Source organism: Copadichromis virginalis, linkage group LG22 (genome assembly GCF_057382275.1).
Source record: "Copadichromis virginalis isolate Kocher_CV1m ecotype Utaka linkage group LG22, C_Virginalis_male_GT1.1, whole genome shotgun sequence".
Lineage (NCBI taxonomy): Eukaryota > Metazoa > Chordata > Actinopteri > Cichliformes > Cichlidae > Copadichromis > Copadichromis virginalis.
This window is the reverse complement of record NC_140638.1, coordinates 18822966-18846771: the sequence shown is the minus strand read 5'-3', so window position 1 is coordinate 18846771 and position 23806 is coordinate 18822966. Positions and strand designations below refer to the sequence as shown.

At 42.1% G+C, this 23806-nt stretch overlaps 2 protein-coding genes across 2 annotated transcripts; one reads left to right on the top strand and one right to left on the bottom strand.

Moving 5' to 3' along the window:
• Positions 1-66: 66 nt before the first annotated feature.
• crtap (cartilage associated protein) lies at positions 67-6041 on the bottom strand. The gene is made up of 7 exons (XM_085446496.1): positions 5497-6041; positions 4243-4392; positions 3584-3755; positions 3386-3514; positions 3142-3287; positions 1942-2025; positions 67-1405 (listed from the first exon to the last, which is right to left on the bottom strand). The coding sequence occupies exons 1-7, from the start codon at positions 5956-5958 to the stop codon at positions 1337-1339; spliced, it is 1212 nt and encodes a 403-aa protein (XP_085302622.1). The 5' UTR covers positions 5959-6041; the 3' UTR covers positions 67-1336.
• Positions 6042-6927: 886 nt separating this feature from the next.
• fkbp9 (FKBP prolyl isomerase 9) lies at positions 6928-22265 on the top strand. The gene is made up of 10 exons (XM_085446491.1): positions 6928-7273; positions 8024-8169; positions 11364-11553; positions 11633-11778; positions 13998-14187; positions 17449-17594; positions 17902-18091; positions 20223-20368; positions 20956-21119; positions 21196-22265. The coding sequence occupies exons 1-10, from the start codon at positions 7071-7073 to the stop codon at positions 21373-21375; spliced, it is 1701 nt and encodes a 566-aa protein (XP_085302617.1). The 5' UTR covers positions 6928-7070; the 3' UTR covers positions 21376-22265.
• Positions 22266-23806: the final 1541 nt, after the last annotated feature.

The following is a 23806-nucleotide window of genomic DNA, read 5'->3' as shown; positions in this document are numbered from 1 at the left end:
GTTATCTTTCTTTAGTATTCACAGTGGACACGGCAAAAGATGTTACTCTGTCTTTTCGTCAGGACATTTTTAATGCTTCTGCTTCTCCAAGCAAAAAGAAGCAGAAGAGAGAAATTGGTGGGATGAACTACAGCTGAGGAAGAGGTAATAAAAGAAACAGGACAGAAGGAGAAGGCGAAGAGTTGGAGAGACACAGTAATACAGAGGGAATGTTCCCCTGTGGGTTTTTAACATCACCATGTGACAAACTGCACAGAGACTCAATGTTCAAACATTATTAAACACCACAGTGTTTTCTCTGGTGGGCTCGCTGCTCAGCTCTCCTGTCTTCTACCTCTGGGTTTCTTTATATTGGGGCTCCAGTTAAAGACCAGTGAACTGGAAACGAAGAATAGCCGAGTAATTAACATTTAAGTCACTTTTAAAACAGATATTAAAATTTTGTTTTTCCAGCTTCGATACTGGGATGATTTACTGTTTGTCTCATGTGGTGAAAGAGAATCAGAATGGTTGGTAGGTTTACATCACTGTCTTCACAGTTTTGCAGAATTTCTGAGGGTCTTTAAAAACTTCTCTATTGACATTTGGACACTCCAGTCCTTGTACCTGACCTTTATCTGGAGAATGTCTGTTGTTTGTTAAGTGGCTTAACACAGACCCGTGAACCATTTAAGCACAAAGAGCTACCTAACTCAAGGGATGAACTTAGCAAAGAGCCAGTTTTAAATTGTGTCTTAAGGCACTTTTTTCATTTGCAGCCTGTCGCTAAAGCACATCATTTGTTCCCATTTCTTTAGCTGAAAAATACCAAAGACAACACAGCTTGACAGACATAAAGTAGTATTTTTTGACCAGCAGGGCTATTCCCAAAGAGCTATCATATCTCAGCGTGGTTTGCAGTGTCTCCTTGCAACTTTGAAGAACAAGTGGAGGACAAAATTAGAAGTTGCAGGACTAAAACTCTATCTACAGCGAGGGAACAAATCCAGCAAAGACCTGACACAGGATCTGAGAGATGCATCTGTGCCTTCAGTTGATCCAGCTGTTGTTCAGAAATCCTCTCAGTGGAAGTGGCTGTTGTTTTACAACATCACTGAAAAGCCGTGATTATTGGAAAGTTATTTTATTGTAAAAAAAAAAAAAAAAAGTCATACTCGTGTGATTCACAAAAGACGAGACAAAATATTTCAGTTTTCTTTAAATTATTAAGCCACTATGCTGTATGTCCACTGAACAGAATATTAATGGGCACGCAGTAGGAAAGTAAAACAAACTCGATCAACCACAGACTGTAAACCCGATAAATATAAAAATTGGGAGTGTTTTGTGTTGTTTTTCAGTGTTTCGGCAGAATCTTCTCCTCATCCTCATCCAGGAACTCATCTATAAACTCGACCACCTCCCCCTGCAGACACAAACACGAAAAAACAATGACACAGAGACAACTCAGGAGGGGCTGTTTTGTTTCAAAGCGAGGTTTTTTCCACTAAGTGGATTACCATTAATCCTCACACTCGCAGTTTTATCTGTGATTTCTCATATTCTGCATTACTGAAGAGATTACAGTCAGTAACTGAATAGTATTTACCACGTACAGCATGTAATCCTGGCTTATGGGTTGGCCTGATGGCCACACTTCTTGTGCTTGCAGTAAAATAACTTAAAGAAAAATGATGCAACACTGCCACCTCACGGCTGTCTGTGATATTGCAGTCTAATAAACACTGGACACATTGTACTGAAGGTCATCATGTGACCAGCCTGAGGAATCCAGGGTTTTCCCAGTTACACAAGCTCACAGATGCAAACAGTGCAGTCCAAACTGTGATTTAATGGGAATTATGTATTTCTATTTTTATGCATAGACTGCATCTTATGTTCACTTCACTTGACCTAAGATAACCTCCCGCCTGGAAAGATCCTTTGATACAAACCACGCACCTCATCGTCGCTGGCCAGACGCTGTTTGGAGAACTCCAACATCTGAAGCTGCATGGTGGTCTGATTGTAGTACCGGACTGCCTCCTGCAGGACAACAGTCAAAGAAATGATGAGTGTCAGAGAGACCCAAAGACTCAAAAGCGGGGAAGAAACCAATAAGTCCTCTTTAGGATGTGTGTGTTTCTGTGACAAAGCAATAAACATTTTATAGGAACAGTTATACTTTTTTTTAAAAATTACTGGTATATCAAAAATACATTCAGCTGGCCGCCTGCCCTCAGCTTAGATCTGTCAGAGGGTTCTTCCTGTTAAAAGATTGTTTTTCTTTCCTACTGTTGCCAAGCGCTTATTCAAAAGGGTTCGTTTAATTGTTGGGGTTTCTTTGTATTATTGTAGGGTCTTTATCTTACAATCTAAATCACATTTAGGGGACAGTTGTTGTGATTTGGTGCTATATAAATTCAGTTGAATTAAGTTAAACTTTGTTCAATAAAATTTTACTTATAAAACCTTCTGCTTTCTTGGATGGGCTGTTAGAGAAATTACCTGCACAAAAGGTAAATGCTACAAAATACACCAACACCACAATCATGACTGAGAGGTCAGCTGTGGTGAAGCCCAGCAGACAGCTGCTAACTATAGCCACCTCTGTTGGCCACAACCGTAATAATGCAGAAGCATTTTATTTCCCAGGCTGTAAACATGCTTTTTAACAAGGTAGTCCATGGCGCTGATCTCACTTTTAGAGCCAACCTCAAGTGGCTGCTGGAGGAACTGCAGTTTTTGGCACTGATGCATTTTTATATCTGTTTTTAACAATAAACCTGCATATGGCAAATGGCTTACTATATGAACTTAATTAACATTAAACGCTTGAAACAGGGTGGAAACTTCCAGGATTCACTCATGGGCACCTGTGAAAATCAATAAGAACACAGATACCCTGCAGTGCACAGACTTGTGCCCTGCTAGGCTTCATATTTGCGAACAGATCTTTTCAACAACTTTTAGGTAAAAAGGCTAATAAACATGCGTCCAAAAATGTGAAATAAGTCCTTCAGGGACTTGTCATCATCATCATAACAAAAACATAAATAAATAAAACAAGCTTTTTAAATAAATCCACAATATGCTTTCCCAGGCTGAGATGCATCAATCAGGTGTGTGCATATTCTGTGAACATATCTGAACATCACTCACTGATCTGGGGAGGAAATCCTCATCTATCAGCCCCCACTTGCTTTTGTGGAACTTGTAATACTCCACGTTGTTCTTCATGACTTCATCATTGGGGTCAAACAGCAAGTAGCTGGTTGCACACGGCACTGCGTTCTTCAAGTCATTCACTGAAAGCAAAGTCACAGTCAAACGCCAGCAAACGAACCTCAGAAATTCGAAAGAGAAATCCTTCTCTGCTCAAAGCTGCCAGCTGAGTACTACTCACGCTTGTAGTAGGCGAACTGCAAGTAGTGGTACATGGTGGCCACAAACTTCTCAACAACATAACCGCCGACAACAGGTGTCAGGTCGCTCTCACACCCGGCCTTCCTCTCCAGCACTTCCATGTAGTGGTCTAAACAGAAAATAAGTTTAGGCCTTCAATAAACAGTCATGACTGCACATGAGATGGACATGAGCTGACCAGCTATCGAGGGGTAGAAGTCTTTAAAATCTCTGATGTCCCTCGGTCCCTCAGACGCAGCCAGACACTCGTCGTAGACCTTGAAGAAGTCCCTCAGTGCCAGCTCCATGTCTGACACCGAGGTACGGAAGTTTTCGCCATTGTACGCCCTCACGGCACGTATAAATAAGGTCTGGGATACCACAAGAAAAAAGGATTTGAAAACACAATCCAGAGTGTTAATGCAAACTTTGATGAAGGACTCAGTATTAATCATTTTCAACACTATGATTATCTTCTGTCTGAAATCTTTGACAAGTAATGGTTGCAGACTCTCTTTTTCCACCTTCCCACGCTTGTATTTTACATAACAACGCTAATAAATATCAAGACATATGAAATTTTGTAGCGTAAAGTAAAGTGGATGTAGCCACTGAGGCCGTGCCAAGGATGCCTTAAAGTCCTCAGACCAAAACTGGCAAGTTCATATTCCCAGATATGCCCGTTTGATCTGCACGACCACAGGCTGCTTCCACGTCAGGGCACCCACAGAGCCAATAACAGAGTGGGCTGCATGCCACATGGGAGTGACACCTCTTGTGGATAAAAGCCTCGAGAAATCAGAAAGGATCAAAATGAAAGCGTGCCTCACTGTGTTTAAAGCATGTATCTGTGCCTACCTCGTAGGATTTGGTCTCCAGGTCTTTCAGGTGCTCCTCGGCTCCAGGCAGACTCTTGTAGTAGGCCATGTTTCTCTGCATCATCTCATCATCCGGGTGTTTCAGGAGGAAGGTGTGGGCAGCAGACACCGCCTTGGCCAGGTTGTCAGACTAGAACACAAAAACACACATTAAAATGATTTGTTTTTGTGCTGGTCAGTAAAGAAACCACACAGAGCCTATGGTACTAACCTGAAATGAAATGAGTGTCACATGCAGCAGTAGATTTACTTGTAAGAGTGATGTCATTTATCAGTTATCAGCTGATGTTTGTCTTCACTTATTAATCTGTTTAAATCACCAAAACTGACCACAACTTATATTGTTGGCAGTGTGTTGACCCCTGTTGTTTCCTCATCACTGACATCTGCTTCAACTTCAACTGTATATAAAGCACTATAATTATAATTATAAATATAACTGCATACAATAAAGTTGAATTGAATTGATATATAGTAACTATATATTTATTACATTGATTCCAACATCTTTGATATAAAGATGATGTGCTATTAATGTCTGTGTCACGGTGTAGTCCTGTAACTTGTATATGTAAACATACCTCGTCAGTAAAGCTGATTCTGATTCCTCACACACATCTCCACTCTCATGCACATCTTACTTCACGCTCCGTTACTGCTGCATATTTTTAATTATTTTAGATTAATAGATTACTTTGCGAAACTCATGCAAAACAGTGTGTCTTCCCCCTTTTTTGGCATTGCCCTATGAGCTTAGTTGTGGCAACTGGGAGTTCAATATGATGTGATTACATTAGTTTCTATTAAAATGAAACTTTTCGGTGACCCCTTGGGACATGTGGAGGAAATCACCAGCATGGAAATGTTAAAAATACAATAACTATATTGACTAACACTTCCACATGGGATCATCTGCGTTTGTCATGTTTCTCAGCTTCCTGAACTATTCATAAATTTGCTTTAACAGTCGACTTTCTGTGACCATGCTGTGCGTGTAAAATTGACGATTCTAAGATGTCCTTTCCTTAAAAATGGACCATAAACCACAAGAGTTTAGTTCTTACAGCAGACCCCCAATTGTGCATCCGTGGCACGTAGATGACGTCAAAACGCACGTCGGGGAAAAATCACGACCATAGTTAAATAAACCATTATCACTGGGTAAAGAAAGTTTGAGACTCCAATCTCATTTAGGGGAGCCCTTCGAGGCCCCCTCCTTATTAGTTCTGCTTACTTTGAAGTAGGCATATTGAAGGTATTTGTACGGCTCCCTCCTCTCAAATTCATCTATAGTGTCCCGGCTGGGCATGGTCTGCCTGAAAGCGGGTAAGCCCTGTTTGCAGCGCTTCAGACACTGCGCTCTTTTCATAACGTTTCCAAACGCCTGCAGCTCTGGAAACTCCGCAAACCTCTGCTCGTCCTCCAGCCTCACGGAGCTGCAGTTAAGGTTGCAGAAGGCCTCGCTGTCCCGCAGCAGCCGGTAGAGTCGCAGAGACACCTCCATGTACTCCACCGTCTCCTTCCACTTCTCCCCGGTGTACTGATCCAGTGCATATTTGTAAGCGGACTCCAGAGGCATGAGCTCATGCCTGGGGAAACTCCTGAAGCTGTATTTCTCATACTGGGAGTTCACCACGGAGACGAAAAATGCGACTAATAAGGCAGAAAAAAGCTGGGAAGCAGTGGAGGTAGCCATTTTTGAGGCTGGAAAGAGCTGGAAGGGTAGGCTGTTGAGCGTGGGTCTATAGGCCCGCCTCAAGTTCCACCACGTATCCAGACAAAACCTCCCCTCCCACGGGCACGGGGCTGGCAAGATCGCTCCGTCCAGTGGGAGCTACTGGAGGTGCTCCTCCCATTAAATTACAAAAGTAAAACTTTACAGTTGTTCGGATTTTCACATTACAACTGAAAAACCGGGCTGAAAATCTACATTTCATAACTTTTATTAGGGAAAGCATGAATTCAAAAAGAGTGTATTTTACCCGAAGGATTTGAGTATTTACCGTCTGCTTTACTTTTTTACAATATTTTTTTCACATTTAAAGCTTGAACCTCTTTCTTGCCTAATTGAACCCCCGGTGAGATTGTCCCCCCTCCACCTCTTCTCCTCCCACTGCCACGTAGAAACATTCCTGCTCTGTCTGCCTCCCCTCCAAAAACCTGAACACCACCAACATAACTCTATCTGTGCGTAAAGTCAGCAGCAATCGTTATGCGTGCTGCTTATTCTTACGCTTTGACTATAAATCAGAGGCGTAGCCAGATATGCAGATATTGTTTTTTTTTTTTTTATGGATCCAGGTGGATGTGTCCGCATCTGTTTGGAGACCCCAATGTTTCCACGTTGACACATAACTCGGGCAGCACTGCGCAAGAGCAAAGCGCGGTGCCCCAACTATCCCATTCAATTGCAAAGGGCGTTAAGTCAGCTGGAGCGAAACACGGAAGTAATACGTCACTGTGTCAAAATAAGAGTCTAATTTTCTAATCTAATATTGTGTGTTTTTTGCTTGTGTGGCACAGAGATATTGGACCACACGTTTCAACCTCTTGTATTTGGGTTTTATTAACAATGCGTCACATTTAGACGAATAGTCAAAGTTTTACTTGTAATATTCAAACCGGATGTAGTGCGGCTTTTTCTCTGGCTTGACACGTGATCAGTCCTATGCTGGAACCAGAAGCAGGACTTGTGTCCAAATCGGAGTAGAGGAAATCAAAGCACCGGGGGACAGGGAGTCAGCGGGCACACAGGCAGGCCGTACCCACAGTTACCTCCATCGTCTCAAATCGTTCTCCTCGGTCACAATGATCAAGTGCGCGCAAGGGGTGTTGTATCTCTCGGTTCTGGTGACGTTCGCCGCCTGCAACGCTCCTCCGGTACCGTTAGACGACATCCTCATTGAGAAAACCTCCGTGCCAGAGCAGTGTGTGCGCGCGGTCAAAGTGGGAGATTTTGTCAGGTATCACTACATCGGCACGTTTCCAGACGGCAACAAGTTCGACTCCAGGTGAGTGTCTCACATCTGCATTATTTCCCTCTCACTTTAGCACCTTTGCGTTTAGAAGACCGGCTGCACGGTCCGAGCAGCGTGCGCGATGCGTAAAAGTGCGCGTTTAGTGGTTCGCCCCTGTGAGCCACGCAGGCAACCAGACAGCCTGAGCTCTGGTGCTTAATCTCAGGGTCCAAAACTGTTTTTGTGTCGTCTGGAAAACAGACGGTAACAGGGATTACACAGGACCCCGATCTGAGAGATAATTTAGTTTCAGTTTTCAGTTTTATTTGTCATATGCAAGTTAGCACAGGGTCAGTTAAACTAGTTTTTGTTTTATGCAGATGCTTCTTCCACGACCTTTAAAGTCCCCCGAACTCCACTTTGCAAACCACTGACAGTGAAAATGTCTTGCACAGTGGTCAGCTGGGCAGACACCCAAAGCCCCACATACACTGTCACATTTGATTTACTGCACAATTGATTACAGCATAAACTATGATGCACTCTGCAGATTAAGATAACACCGTGGCCCAGTTTTAGTGAGAAATAGACTTACATTTTTGCACAAGAGTCTTTATGTTAAATCTTTAGAAATAAAAGGCTGTTAAGATGTTGAAATATGAAAAAGAAAGGCAGTCACTTTAAAAACCTGAAGTCATTGCCTCAAAGGAAATGTGATTAAAGCCAGGGAATAAAACGATTCATGTTACACAGCAACATCCTCATAGATAATTCCCTGACAGTCTGTTTTTGTGCATGTTTTAGTTATGACCGTGGCAGCACGTACAATGTCTTTGTTGGCAAGAAGCAGTTGATTGAAGGGATGGACAAAGCTCTCGTGGGAATGTGTGTCAACGAGAGAAGACTGGTGAAGATCCCACCTCAACTCGCCTACGGAAAACAAGGCTACGGTGCGTATGTCTGAATGTGTGCCAAACTCATATCAGCACATTGCTGTCCTATATGACTGATTGTTTGGAATGAGAACAAAACTTCTGTGCCAAACTCTGGGACGTTAGGGCACAGACTGGTGTTTATCCCTCTGTAGTTACTATAAATATATCTCTGGCAAAGCTAATCATAACAAAGAGAGATCTTGGTGGGATATTTGCAGGAGCACAAGGCGGAGAAGTTACAGTCTTTGATGAATGCTCTGACTTTTGTTCTGTTGAAGTCAGTGGAAGCAAAGAGGAAGTGGGCTGCTCCTAAGCATCCATGTTGAATGATGTCAGAGGGGCATCACAGACCAGGAAGCAGACCAGAGGAAGCCGCTGTGGATTTTCAGCTGTGAATGTTTCTGCATCAGCTGCAAGCAGATACACTGTCACGTCATTAGTGTGTGTGTGGAAATGAAAAAAACCTGGGCCGTTGTTCAGAAATCAGTGTGTTTGTGTGAGAAAATGCATATATTGTGGGAGTCACAGGATGTGAAGCTATGTTTACAAGAAGAGAGAGGTGTGTATATTTGAGAAAGAGCATGAAATATTTCTATCCCATTATCTAATGGGAAAGAGAGAGAAAGAGCGGGCATGTGTAGACAGGTAAAGGCTGAGGCTGTGTCCTCTACTGCTGCCTGTTTTAGAGGGATCAAACAAGGAAAAAGAAAACAGAGCGCTGAGATAGACGGAGCACTCTGAAGTGGTAGAGGGAAAATTTTGCCAGAAGAGACTGCCAACTCATCAGTAGTAAAATCACAATGGCTACCACACACTCAGGCCCTCCATCTCCTCCTCCCGTCCCCTTACCTTCGCTTTCTTCACTTTACATCCATATCTTCTGTCTGCTCACAAAGCTTCTGTGAAACAGTAGAAGAATATTTGAAGAAGCCTATTTCTGCTACTGAAAAACAAAACAAAACACATTTTTGCCATTCATATCTCAAAATCTCAACTTACTAACTCAAACTCATGAAAAAATGACTTGAAATATTGAGCTATTACGTCAAAACTTTTAGATAATAACACGAAATTTTGAGTTATGGGTGACAAAAACTAGATTTTTGTTTCCGGCTTCCACAGAGAAGTGAAGCAGAGACTCCAGAGAAACAGTTTATACCTGCAGTTTATAACGTGCAGAGAACAATCACATTTACACACATACAGTGGGGCAAAAAAGTATTTAGTCAGCCACCGATTGTGCAAGTTCCCCCACCTAAAATGATGACAGAGGTCAGTAATTTGCACCAGAGGTACACTTCAACTGTGAGAGACAGAATGTGAAAAAAAAAAATCCATGAATCCACATGGTAGGATTTGTAAAGAATTTATTCGTAAATCAGGGTGGAAAATAAGTATTTGGTCAATAACAAAAATACAACTCAATACTTTGTAACATAACCTTTGTTGGCAATAACAGAGGTCAAACGTTTACTATAGGTCTTTACCAGGTTTGCACACACAGTAGCTGGTATTTTGGCCCATTCCTCCATGCAGATCTTCTCGAGAGCAGTGATGTTTTGGGGCTGTCGCCGAGCAACACGGACTTTCAACTCCCGCCACAGATTTTCTATGGGGTTGAGGTCTGGAGACTGGCTAGGCCACTCCAGGACTTTCAAATGCTTCTTACGGAGCCACTCCTTTGTTGCCCGGGCGGTGTGTTTTGGATCATTGTCATGTTGGAAGACCCAGCCTCGTTTCATCTTCAAAGTTCTCACTGATGGAAGGAGGTTTTGGCTCAAAATCTCACGATACATGGCCCCATTCATTCTGTCCTTAACACGGATCAGTCGTCCTGTCCCCTTGGCAGAAAAACAGCCCCATAGCATGATGTTTCCACCCCCATGCTTCACAGTAGGTATGGTGTTCTTGGGATGCAACTCAGTATTCTTCTTCCTCCAAACACAACGAGTTGAGTTTATACCAAAAAGTTCTACTTTGGTTTCATCTGACCACATGACATTCTCCCAATCCTCTGCTGTATCATCCATGTGCTCTCTGGCAAACTTCAGACGGGCCTGGACATGCACTGGCTTCAGCAGCGGAACACGTCTGGCACTGCGGGATTTGATTCCCTGCCGTTGTAGTGTGTTACTGATGGTGACCTTTGTTACTTTGGTCCCAGCTCTCTGCAGGTCATTCACCAGGTCCCCCCGTGTGGTTCTGGGATCTTTGCTCACCGTTCTCATGATCATTTTGACCCCACGGGATGAGATCTTGCGTGGAGCCCCAGATCGAGGGAGATTATCAGTGGTCTTGTATGTCTTCCATTTTCTGATGATTGCTCCCACAGTTGATTTTTTCACACCAAGCTGCTTGCCTATTGTAGATTCACTCTTCCCAGTCTGGTGCAGGTCTACAATACTTTTCCTGGTGTCCTTCGAAAGCTCTTTGGTCTTGGCCATGGCGGAGTTTGGAGTCTGACTGTTTGAGGCTGTGGACAGGTGTCTTTTATACAGATGATCAGTTCAAACAGGTGCCATTCATACAGGTAACGAGTGGGGGACAGAAAAGCTTCTTACAGAAGACGTTACAGGTCTGTGAGAGCCAGAGATTTTCCTTGTTTGAGGTGACCAAATACTTATTTTCCACCCTAATTTACGAATAAATTCTTTACAAATCCTACCATGTGAATTCATGGATTTTTTTTTTCACATTCTGTCTCTCACAGTTGAAGTGTACCTCTGGTGCAAATTACTGACCTCTGTCATCATTTTAGGTGGGGGAACTTGCACAATCGGTGGCTGACTAAATACTTTTTTGCCCCACTGTATTATATACACTCACCAGTCAATTTATTAGGTACACGTTGCTAGTACTAGGTTGGACCATCTTGTGGCGCCAGAGCTGCCTAAATGTTTTGAGGCATAAATTCAACCATGTGCTGGAAACATTTCCGAGAGACTTTGGTCCATATTGACATGATAACGTCACAAAGCTGCTGCAGATTTGTTGGTCACGCATCCACGATGTGAATGTCCAGTTTAACTTAACTAAAAATTTCAGCTACAGGAAAGAAATCAAATCAAAAGGAAGGTTAAAACACTTAAAACTGAACAATATCAGGATTTCCTGTAAAAGCTCATCAGAAAAACCAGAATCGATTGTTTATTTAATCCAGATATCCCACTGCAGAGTTTAAGAATCACCTGCCGTCCTCTCCTCCACAGGTGACATCATCCCTCCTGACTCCATCCTCCACTTTGACGTCCTGCTCCTCGATGTGTGGAACCCCGAGGATGGCGTCCAGACAAACACTTACCACACGCCCTCCGTCTGCTCCAGAAAGGTGGAAGTGTCTGACTACATCCGCTACCACTATAACGGCACGCTGCTGGACGGGACCCTCTTTGATTCCAGGTTTGTCTCGTACAAGCTGTCATTCATGCATCAATCCACCTGCACACTTACAGCCTGTTTTCGCCACTCTCTGCTGCAGTCACACCCGCATGAGGACCTATGACACTTACGTCGGGATCGGCTGGCTGATCGCCGGTATGGATCAGGGTCTTCTGGGAATGTGTGTTGGAGAGAGGCGCATCATCACTATGCCCCCATCACTTGGATATGGAGAGAATGGAGATGGTGAGTTTTGATGTGATTAGTTCCTTAAAGTCTTCTGTCAGACTGACGACCTGTCTATGGCGTACCCCGTCTCCTGCTCTACGACAGCTGGGATAAGCAGTCAAGAAAATAGACGGATGGATTTCCAGTTTCTTCAAGTTTTACTACAAACACTAGAATTTAGGTGAAAAGAAGCAGCTGCACTAATACCATCCAATATGTATCCTGTTAATCACACTAGGCTGAGTTTAGATAGATCTACAATAAACAAGACACTTTAAGTAAACGTGCCACACAATGACCTTATAGTATGAGAGAGTGCAGAGGCGGCAAAAGTACAGATATTAGGTACTTAAGTAGAAGTACTAGGGTTTAGAAGTACTCTGATCAAAGTTAAAGTACTGATTTAACTTCTTTACTCAAGTAAAAGTAAAAAAGTACAGGCTCAGAAATGTACTCAAAGTAATTATGTAAAAAGTTATTTTTTTAGAGGACTTTTCTGCACCTTGTGGAACCTTGTGGTATATTAATATAATAAAATATTAATTTAACAAAATGACATTATAAAATGGGAATAGAAATTGTATATGTTTAGTTAGTCTGACAAACTTTGTGGATATAAATGTTAGATGTGAAAAGAGCTGACCTTTAAAAAAACATTACTCCCTTTGTCCTCCCTCCTCTTCTGTAGGGCTAGCTAGATGCTGAAGTACCACGAAAAACTTACCACAAAACTTGTGAACAGTCACACTTGTTCAAAACAAACAAACAAAAACAAACAAAAAACCAACTTTAACCCACTGGTGGTATATATTATGCATAAACGATATCGTTTTGCCTCTTTCATCCATTTATGTGCAATAACCCCGGTGACTGATACACCATTAGGATTAGTTTTCGTGTATTACTGTTTAGGCTCATATCGAATTAACGCTTTGAAGGCCCACTGTGATATAAAATAACAATAACTCCCCTCAAATGTCTTTAACTAAAGGTAATGAGCCTGTTTTGAAAATCTAAGTATACACAAATATATTTGTGTGAAAACGTATGGAGTAAAAGTACAAAGCAGCCAGAAAAATAACTTCGTAACTAAAGTACAGATACCTGAAAAATTCAACTTAAGTACAGTAACTGAGCATTTGTATTTATACTTTCTACCGCTTTACAAGAGTGATAAAAAGAAAGAAAAGTAGACAGTAAAAGTAAGACTGACACTGTTTAAAGGTAGTGGAAATTGCATTAATAAAAAAAACACTATAAACTGAAGAAAAACAGCTGCATGTGTCATGGCTACTGAACGGACCCACGCGCAGACAGTTCTTTCAAGGAAACAAAAAGGGGATTTATTTACAATAGGGATCACCTTAGTGCAAAATATATGTACAGTGAGTTGGGAGGGGGTCCAGGGCTCCAGGGAGAGAAGGGGGGGGGGGGGGGGGATCCACACACACGCTTCCTCTTCCACTCAGTCACCGCCCCTCCGCACACACGCACTCCTCTTCAGCCACACTCGCTCCAACACTCCACACACTGCCCCACTTGGACAGGTCCGGTGATTCGGTCCAGAATCTACAGACAGAAGGTCAAAGGTTAGTTCCACAACATAAAACACGTGTAAGCGATTCTTCTTTGAATATGCCGCGAGCACGAACTCAGGTGGTTCGACGTTCCAGCGGTGAGCTGCTCTGTGCCACTGCCTTAAATAGCAGCTGGGGAAATCAGCCAGATCAGCCGCAGGTGGACACCATCCACAGGGGTGCGTGGGCCAAGAGTGAGAGCCCGTAATGAGCTCCACCCAGGCAGAGAGGAGGAGGAGAGACAAAAAACTAAAACGAACAACAACAAAACCTGTAGCCAGCGTGGGCCAACCAGAGAGACACGGGGACCGTGACAGCATGCAGGTAAAATAAGTTAAGTAATAGGAAGTTTATCCTTCATCCATTGCGCAGCACGGTTATGTGACTACCTGCTGGAGGAAATTAAGATGGAATGATTCACAACACCTTTGTGTATGTGAGTTATTAACAAGTTCAACTGAAACTGGTTGTGTTTAAGGGTAAGAAAACCCGCTTACTCACACTCTATCATTAACAAGCACAAACATTATTACTAAGGCTCCCGTGCTCTCATCTTCACATCACATTATCGTGATCTGATTTGCTGAAAGTTTGGGAATAGCAACCTGAGCCCAGAAAAATAAAGAGTTTAGCTTCTTCGTCATCTTCTTCTCTCCTCAGGCAGTGACATCCCAGGACAGGCTTCCCTGGTGTTTGATGTTGTCCTCTTGGACCTCCACAATCCCAGAGACGGGATCACAGTGACTAACCAAGTGGCGCCCGAGTCCTGCACGAGGAAGAGTGTTTCTGGAGACTTTGTGCGTTACCACTACAACGGCAGCCTTCTGGATGGGACATTTTTCGATTCTAGGTATGTATTCATCATAGAGGGAAACTTGTTCTCGTGGTTCCTAAATAAAAACCGTTTATTGCCCGCTGTTTCTCAAGTAGCCTCACGGTGGCAGCATTTCTCTGGAGACACAAAGAGGAATCGAAACTTAAACTTCAAGTAGAAACTTCCTGCACATCTGTGTCACATAATAGTGTAACTGTTTTAAGTTTAAAATCTCTCTTCTTGTGGTATTTCTTGTGGATTTGAAAAAGCCTGATTTAGAGCGGCATTGCTTGTATGCTAAATTTAGAACCACAAAGGACACAAATAAGAGATACAGTCAGAAACTAATTTGATTTGAAAAATCAAAACAAAACGCAAGAAAGGTGTGGTTTAGTTTTCTGAAGAAAGATGTCATATGTAATAAGATAAGATTTCATCATTTATCATCATCATTTCATCTATCAGGTCAAGTACATGCGCCCAACAACTTGTTGAATCTGTGCCACAAAGAAATAACACGAAATGTACCACGAAATATTGCCAGTGAATGCAAGAAAAAAGGAAAAAAGAAACACATTTGCACTCATAGCTGATTTGCACTGTGTGCATTTCTTTGGTATCTGCGTCATATGACGCAGAGTTATTCAAGGTAAACAAACAAATGTACAAACAAATGCACGCTGTTGGTTGCAGCTTACGCCCAGTGGTTTTGAGGGTAAGATCGTTTCCTGCTGTTGAATGCATCATCACCAAATGAGCTGACGTTGGATTTTAACGTCTGGGTAGTCTCACAGCTAAGTGTCTTTATCCTTATTCCACACAGCTAGCAGCTAGCACACTGTGTCCATCACAATAAAACCAGTAAATCTGGTATTGTTCATTTAACCTCAGTCTAAGGTAATGCACATAAACATTCAGCATCTTCAGAGAGAGGCTCTGCGGTTCTTGGAGGTTTTGCAGATGTTGAATGAGAACATTCCCTTTAGGAGCTTCTTTCAAAACAAGGGAGAGTTGATTTTAGATGCAGCAGCATTTTTTTTTTAGCTTGTTTAGTATTTATTTGTGTGTAGGAATTACATTTACACCCTAAATGCAGGAAACCAATAAGCGGGTAATGAGTCACTCCTGAATTCAGTCATCCAAATCGTGAGTTAATAAGGACTAACATCTGCCTCTATTAGACTGTTTATTTTCAGCATAACCATATTTGCATATACAGTGTGCTGAAATATCGTCTCCCCCTTAGGTCTACGTGAATCAAAAATATATTTTAAAAAATTAAAATCTGCAAAACTCAAAAACTACGAGTTTTAATTAAATCAAATCACATTTATTTCTTTAGCACATTTAAAAGACCAGTGTACATCATAGAGCTTCACAATAGTACCGCAATGTGGGGAGAAACAAGGGACAAATTGAACAATTACAATAAGATGGTATGGAGTGCAAGCCGGAAGAAAGTCAAACTAATTTGCTTCAAAGGCTAAATTACACAGGTAAGTTTTTAGGCACGATTTAAACAATTGAATAGATTCAGATGTACGGACATCAACTGGGAGATTATTCCAGAGTCTAGGAGCGGCAACAGCAAAGGCACGGTCACCTCTGGCTTTTCAACGAGACCTTGGTTGCACTAAGAGCAGTTGGCTAGAAGATCTTAGTGCTCTCTTGGGGTTATACAGGTCAAGGAGATCAGTTAAATAACTAGGTGCTGTTAAATACCCCAATTCTTTGATCTTTGGGCTGAAGGAAGAACAACACTGAGTGTTTAATGCTCAATCAACAATCTCTTTATTCCATACAACACTTTCCACAGGAGGGTGTCTTGAAGTGTGTGACAGTTACACATAGCTTCTTCCCCTCCCCCCTCCAGGGTCATGAAGCCTAAACCCTCACATTCTTTCTATCTTACGGCGCCTAAGTGATGGCCTTGGCTTCCTGTTTTATCTCTTCCTGATGAGATGGGGCAGAAAACCTCTACCCAGTATGCTGTGTTCTCTTTGTAATCTGAAAAAGGAAGGTCATGATTCTACACAAACAGCATTTCTTATAACTCAGCAGTGTAATGCATCATAAAACAGTCTAATAAATCTAATGTTTTCTCACCTTCTTGTAGATCTGGAGTGTAATGCAACCTAAAACAATATGATGATTTCACAATCTTTAATCAAAGGCATAATGTGGCCTATATAGCGGTATAATGAGCTGCTTTTATGCACTTTCTGGTTCAGTTTTGAAGACATCACCATATTCAAAACACATCAATCATGATTCCTCCTCAATGGCTAATCGTAAACATAAAACAAAAATAATCTTTCCAAAACAACCTCCTATGTCTGCTGCAAATGTCAAGGCGACCCGATAACCACAATAATAGAGTATAAAAAACTATTTATACACAGAATTTAACACTGTAACCTGACGTGTGTAGATTCGTAGTCATCCCGGTCATGGTAGTCTCAGGAGCTTAGGGCGCCCGACTGTCTGCCACCTACAATGCTGGTGCCTCAATCTCCACTCACATCTTGCATCTCAATGAGTCACAGGATGGTGCAAGGCCTCACAATGGTTTCACACAAAACCTCTCCTGTTATTGACCCATGCCGTTTTCACACCTTGACTCATGATTAATGGGTCAACAACTCCTTTAAGGGACAACCCCCGCTAGGGTTTAAATACCTGGGACTCTCTACCGGTTTGTTTTGCAAATGAAGAAGTTTCTCAGATGAGAGGTGAAACTTCTTCAAGAAACTTAAAGAAGTCCAGTGGCTTTCTTTCCAAGCTTCTTAGACTATAACCAGTACAAAATGTAAACATGGATAGCAGGGATTAAAGAGGAACTGTGATAATAACGCGTCATATTTCTAAAGACAATCACAAAACATGTCAGATCAAGTGTTATCTGTTATCTGTCTTATCCATTAGAGAGAGAAGTGTGCATTGTTGCCCGTGTGTGTACAAGTCTGAACTAAGAGAGCAAAACTTACAAAATTTGGGTGACACTGGTGTGATCCGACAGCAGACTGGGTAGAGGGCATATCACAAAGGAGGAAATTAAGTCCCTGGTTTGATTATCTGCTAGATAGATGTTTTTTGTGTGTGTTTATCTCTTTGTTCATTACCCTGTGTCTATAAAGGAAAACTGACTTTTGCAATGCGTTGCGGTGTTTTTACCTCCTCCATATCGGCGTGCATCTGAAACTCAAGCTTAAGCTATGACTAACTTTATTATATGAGGGTAAAAAACAAACTGTTTTTACCTTCAAAATTATTTTCCTAATATTTTCTTTTCCTCAGCTACTCTCGTAATCGTACCTACGACACATACGTGGGTCGAGGCTACGTGATCGCCGGCATGGATGAGGGCCTGATCGGAGTCTGCATTGGGGAGAGACGCACCATCACCATCCCCCCGCATCTCGGTTACGGAGAGGAGGGCACAGGTGCGTATGTGTAATGCTCAGATTCATTGGCTCAGTGAGAGAAAGATCATAAGAGTCATGAGCCATGAGATCAGAAGTGCTTGTTGTGCCATTTATCATGCGTTCTTCTTGTGGTAGAGAAAACAGAAGGTCTGCTGTAGCGACGAGACATAAACGTTCGTTTTTGAGAACGTCTTTGTACAAATGTGCACGCTTTCCACTCAAGATTCAATAAATTAAAAAGAAATTCTGGATTCTTGTTTTGACTGAAATCACAGGTAGATTCAACTCATTTTTTCCCCTTTCCACATCTCTCTCTCTCTCTCAGGCACAAAGATCCCAGGCTCAGCAGTGCTGGTGTTCGACGTCCACATCATCGACTTCCACAACCCCTCGGATAACACTGAGATCACCGCCACTTTCAAGCCAGAAGAGTGTGACAAGCAAACTAAGAAGGGAGACTTTGTTAAATACCACTACAATGCCTCTCTGATGGACGGCACATCCATCGACTCCACGTAAGTAAAGCTCTGTTGGACTCTTCTGGGAGAGCAAAAAAAAAAAAAGGTAACAGAGAAACTGAGACTTATTAGTGCAGAGTTGGGATTGACCTAAATGGAGGCGTCAGCGTAAAGGTGGGAGTTAAAATTTAATAGCAAGGCCACCTTCTTCCAGACCACCTGCAGGAGCGAAAGAATGGGGGGTTGAGAGCTTAGTGGGGGGAGGGACGACACACAGTGAACCATGTCTGAGGCCAGCTGAAATCCCCGGCTGGAACAAGGTTTTGGGGCAGAGGGAGTGCTTCGGATTTTGGCCAATTTACTCTACATCCTGATATATTAGAGAACCGGTTAATAATTCTTAAGAGATCAGGTAAAGCGTGTTATAGCTGTGAAATCAGGACCAGAGCATCATCAACATTCAGATAATTTTAAAAATTTGATTTAAAAACTTTAAGCAGTGATCACAGAGTCTCTCAAGTTTTACTTGCAGCAAGAAGTCAGAGGGTACAGATTAAGACTAAAACTTACAGCTCACGGATGCCATTATAGCTGGAGTCACATCCTAAGTTACACAATTAGCCTTTCAAAATTGTGGAATTTTCCATACATGTGCCATCATGCCGAGGCATACAATCTTATCTTTATTAGCTCCGACTCAGCCCCGTTTCAGGGTCAGTTTTCTTTTCAACAGCAGTCTTCTTGCAAGTACATCATAATCAACTGATCTCATACAGACGTAAGTCGAGCAACAGTTTAACATAATTAAAATTTTTCCTGTAATTAAGAGGGCAGCAATAGATGGCATGATAGGAACTATGACAGAGGTCACATGTAGTGGGTTGATAGCAGGTTAGTAAAGCTGTTGCTAGGTTAAAAATTGGAGGTGAGATTCAAGTCATTTTTAAGCAACTGTCGATTCAGTTTTTAAAATTCTGTTTAAAAGTAAAACATAAAAAGGGCCATTAGAGGAGAGCAGAACTCACTGAAAACAATTTATTGAAATTCTACAAAAGTGCAGAATCAGTGAATAAAAAGCGGAGGCATCCACCAGATGTCAACCAATAAGCACGTAGATCCACCACAACAGAACCAAGCTTCCCTGAGTCCTCACTTAAACACAGAGACGAGTCATTCTCTGATTTTTTCGTCACCATCCTGACCAAAAACATGTGTTATATGCACAAAAGCTTCATAATGTAGCTATAATATGTAGCCTACAAGATTATTCATGGTAAACATGACTCTGTAACAGTTTCCCCAATGTCCAGCTTGCTGGTCTGGAGCAAAGCCACAAAGCCACAGCAAGATCAGACCATGTAAAGCTCAAGAGCTACATCTCAGACTCAGTTAGCATGGTAAATAAGAGTACAGTTAGCTGTCAGGAGAAAGCCTCTTCTTTCTAAAGAGGTTCGCAAAGTTGCATCAGAGCAAACGACAAGACTTCAGGAGAAGATTTTGTTTGGACAGATGAGACCAAAGCAGAGATGTGTGATGATTTGTGCTTTTTTGCATAGAAACAGCTTCAGGCAGACTGAAGAGGGGGTGTGTTGGATTTCAGCCTTCAAACAGACCTTTTAGCAAGTTTCCTCTTACAGATGTGCATTCAAGTGCGCATAGGTGGTGGTGAAAGCGCCACTTTGTTCACGTTATGCATTTGAAAAAGAAAACTGTCGCTCTACATGTGAATTTCCTTTTTTCCCCCTTTTTATTCCTCACAGCCACTTTAAACTCCTGGTTTAGTGTCCAGCTATCACAAAGATAACATAAGTAGGATCTCTTGAATGGTGAGCTCTTTGTCTGAGCTGTGAGCTCTTTATATAGTAACGATCCCCAGCAATGAGGTCTGCAGGGTCATGTCTCCTCACTGTTTAATGGTTGTTTGAATCCACAATTGTGAGTCATCCTAGCAGCAGGTTATAATTTGCAAAAGTCTTCTTAATGCTGTGGATTCAAACCCACACCGTGATCCTCTGGCCTGCTGAAATTAAGGAAATACACATTATGTTTACAAGTTGAAACTTTTACTTATTCTTAAACAAGAATAAATAAGAAAAACAGATCTCATGTGTGTAGACAGAAATGATGGACATGCTTCCTTTAGCACGGCGACTAATATGCAGCTGTTTTATATGTTTATCTGTTTCAGGTATAATTATGGGAAGACATACAACATAGTCCTGGGAGCAAACCAGGTGGTCCCGGGGATGGAGGATGGACTCATGGACATGTGTGTGGGAGAGAGAAGACACCTTGTTATTCCTCCTCATCTGGGCTATGGGGAGAGGGGAGTCAGTGAGTCACGCACACACGCCCGCACACTCACACTCAGAATGTGTGTGTTTCATTTTAAACTAAATGTGTGTTTCATTTCATTTAAAATGAAACACACATTTTTACTGCGTGCACCTTTCTAGTGGTGCAACACATGAAAGGTTTCTTTCAGTTTCCAGTCATAAAATAAAATTATTGTAAGTATTTACTTAGTTTTGCTGTCTAGCCTGGTCAGGGATGAAAATCCACTTATCAGCAGATTTGGGAAATGCACTGAACCCCTATAGCTCCTCCTGTGGGTGGTGGGCGACACACGAGGGTCTTTCTGGTACTGCCGGGCCTGCCCAGATAAGCAGGAGGAGAGTAGGAGAGAGGATGGATGGATTTAACATGAGAGTAGCATCAGTTCTCCTCATTTAACTAAAAGGATAACCATATTTCCACATTTGTCAAATAGTTCATTGAGCACACAATGACTGTAAACTCCATTTTATAATTTTATAACTTGAGGTTAAAGCACCCAGTGAGCAGTAGAGATAGTTCTCTCTTTTCAGCGGATGTCTGGAACGAGTCACAGTGATTTATTGAGCTTTTATTTGTGCGTCCAGCTGGTGAGGTTCCAGGCAGTGCCGTGCTGGTGTTTGACATCGAGCTGGTTGACATGGAGGAAGGACTTCCCGAAGGCTACATGTTCATCTGGAACGACGAGGTGTCTCCAGACCTCTTCTCTGAGATGGACAAAAACACCGACAAAGAGGTGGAGCCCTCTGAGGTATGTCAAGTTGCTCTTATCAAGATTTTCTCTTAACCATCACCATTAATTTACCATCCCCTTTTTGTTTGCACAGTTCACTGACTACATCATGCAGCAGGTGACTGAGGGTAAAGGTCGCCTGGCTCCTGGCTTTGATCCTTACCGCATCATTGACAACATGTTCTCCAACCAGGACCGCAACGGTGACGGAAAGATCACAGAGGCAGAGTTCAAACTTAAAGCCGATGAGGCTGCTGCCCACGACGAGCTATGACGTGCTTTATAGCGCGAGGGTATAAGGCAAAGGGTCAGATAGTTGGGGAAATGGGGACTGATAGTAAATTTGTGGGTGGTAGAGTAGCTGCAGATGGGTTTGTATGTTTAAAGTGTGGAGGGGGAAATGGGCTGACAGAGATTTTGTGGACTTAGATGATAGAGTTAAAGGATGTCTCGTCCATGAAGTGCCAATTGAGTCTGAGAAGAAATAACGAGTATGTAGGATTTAGAAAAAAATCATGTAATTTGAGGACTACGATGGAAATGAATGAATTTTTTAACCTCCTTTCTCATCAAAGGGTATAAAAGCACTCCTGTGTGAGAGAACAAACAAGTGCCTAGTTCCACTTCATCTAGATTAAAAACTCTTTTGACTTTACAGACTTTTATTTTCTTATTTTCTACTCAGTTTGTCCAAACTGTCTTGACAGGAGCACCGAGTTATTCATAATTAACTGTGATACACTGTGATGGAAGAAAGGTTCTTACTCAGCGCTGCCGCTGTTTTTAAAAGTGAAAAATAATAGGGTTTTATTTCCTTTATTTACATTAAACACCTCCCACTGTTTCACTTTTAAATGTCAGCCCACCTTCTGTGTTTTCAGCCGTTAAAATCATTCAGTCACCCTCCAGCTGTCAGGTCTGAAACCTCCATTCCTTCACTCGTTTTTGGTCTACTGTTTGTTCCTTTGCTTGTTTCGGTCTTCTCTGGATGTCTGGCGCGGTTTAGGAATTCGTGTGCAAGTGTGTGCGTGTGTGTGCAAGAGTGAGACAGAGCTATGCAAATAGAGGTTTTTTTTCTATTACTTTTACATTCAGGAGAACACTAAGGCTTGATGTCGCCTGTATCAGCTGAAGATTTCATTCAATTAAATGACCTGGCCTAAATATAATGCTCGCATTGTGTCTTCATTATCAGGTTGATGCCTACATGAGTGTGAGAACTGAGCTCCCTACAGCTTTAACAAATATAAACAAATATCTTTATTTACCCATGCACATGGGGAGTTGTGCACAGTGCAAAGCATCCTGCAGATCTGAGGGGTGCTCCTTCAACCTGTTACATTTTTACTCTAAGTCACACAATGCATTTAGGACACCTTTGACCTAACCCTGATCATTGAATGCATACACACTATCCCATTGCCATTGATATATGCAGTTGTCTTGTCTCCTATATCTTGCCTCCACATTCCTCCTGCTATTCTCAGAAATGAAAAATGTGTTTGCCCCTTTTCTTTCCTCCTCCTTGTTTCTTAAGGTCAGGGCAGAGAGCAGTCACCCTGTAGTGGACTCATACCTGGTGTCTCCTTTCACTACTTCATCTACCCCCACAGTTTCACATGATGCATAGTTTCACATGAATTTCCCCCTGCTCTTTTTCTGCTGCATTTCTGCAAACAGAGGCCTCTTTTTTTTTGATCCTGCAAGCCCTATTTGTTATCCACAAGCCCTTGGCAAATCTCAGAAAATTCTTTTTCCACAACATCACCTTTTGGCTGGATCTGTCAGGACATGTACTGCTCTAAATGTACCTTTTACCCAGTATATGTGAAGGGAAAGCTTTTTATTATAGTCAGAAGAAGATTAGGTGGTCTAATGCCATACTCATCATTAAACATGATTATAGAGGAAAGGTTGATTAGCACTTGTTGTCAGGGGTTTGCAGAGATTAAGTGTTAGGACAATTCTCTTACCAAGTGAGAGGACACCGCAAGAGTGAGATTAAAGATCTATACGGCAAACATAGTCCAAACAGACTTGAGATATCTTAGTCACAGTGGAAAAACAAATATCACCCCCATAGGTGAAAAAACCCTGAACCATTTAAACTGCTGTGAGCAGCCTGAGTAGCACTTTCATTTCCTCTGCAGATGCAGGGGAAATGCATCTAGGCTGATTTAAGAAATCACTGCACCATTCAACCCTGTCAGCTTTTTTCTTTTTAAGAAGTTAACTTTACTGCCATTGAAATAAAGGTTGTTCAGACTGTAATCAGGACAGGCAGCCTACTTTATGTTATGGGAAATTAGGAAAACACACAACCTTCTAGTCGATAAACTCTGTGAAAATCTTCGGTATTACACAACGATATGCCGGATAACTGCTTAGTGCTCTGTGCATCCGCTCCTGAAAGTGAGAGAGTCTAGGTCTTGGCCAGGACTGCAAGGTTAGATACATTTGCATGTTTAAAACTCTGAAATGCAGGTGCAAGTATCTCGTTACAATACACAAAATCTGTTTGTCTGCAAACTCATCCTACATGATCTGGAACTTAGCAACCAAATGTGGTGCACAGGTACATCTTAGGCCCTTGAAGAGTCTTATCATCACATTGCCAAGTAATCAACTACCAAATGAACTAAAATGACCCATTTTTAGCAATTATGCACTTGTGCAATCTTATACAAGCATCAAATTTTAATTTT

Bases quoted from the DNA above. Each gene is read 5' to 3' on its own strand.
- crtap (XM_085446496.1), bottom strand. From the start codon at position 5,958: ATGGCTACCTCCACTGCTTCCCAGCTTTTTTCTGCCTTATTAGTCGCA. The intron at 4,393-5,496 runs GTAAGCAGAACT...TTTGTGTTCTAG, and splicing joins TTCAATATGCCTACTTCAAA to TCTGACAACCTGGCCAAGGC. The intron at 3,756-4,242 runs GTAGGCACAGAT...GTGGTATCCCAG, and splicing joins TGGAGACCAAATCCTACGAG to ACCTTATTTATACGTGCCGT.
- fkbp9 (XM_085446491.1), top strand. From the start codon at position 7,071: ATGATCAAGTGCGCGCAAGGGGTGTTGTATCTCTCGGTTCTGGTGACG. The intron at 17,595-17,901 runs GTGCGTATGTGT...TCTCTCTCTCAG, and splicing joins TTACGGAGAGGAGGGCACAG to GCACAAAGATCCCAGGCTCA. The intron at 18,092-20,222 runs GTAAGTAAAGCT...TATCTGTTTCAG, and splicing joins GGCACATCCATCGACTCCAC to GTATAATTATGGGAAGACAT.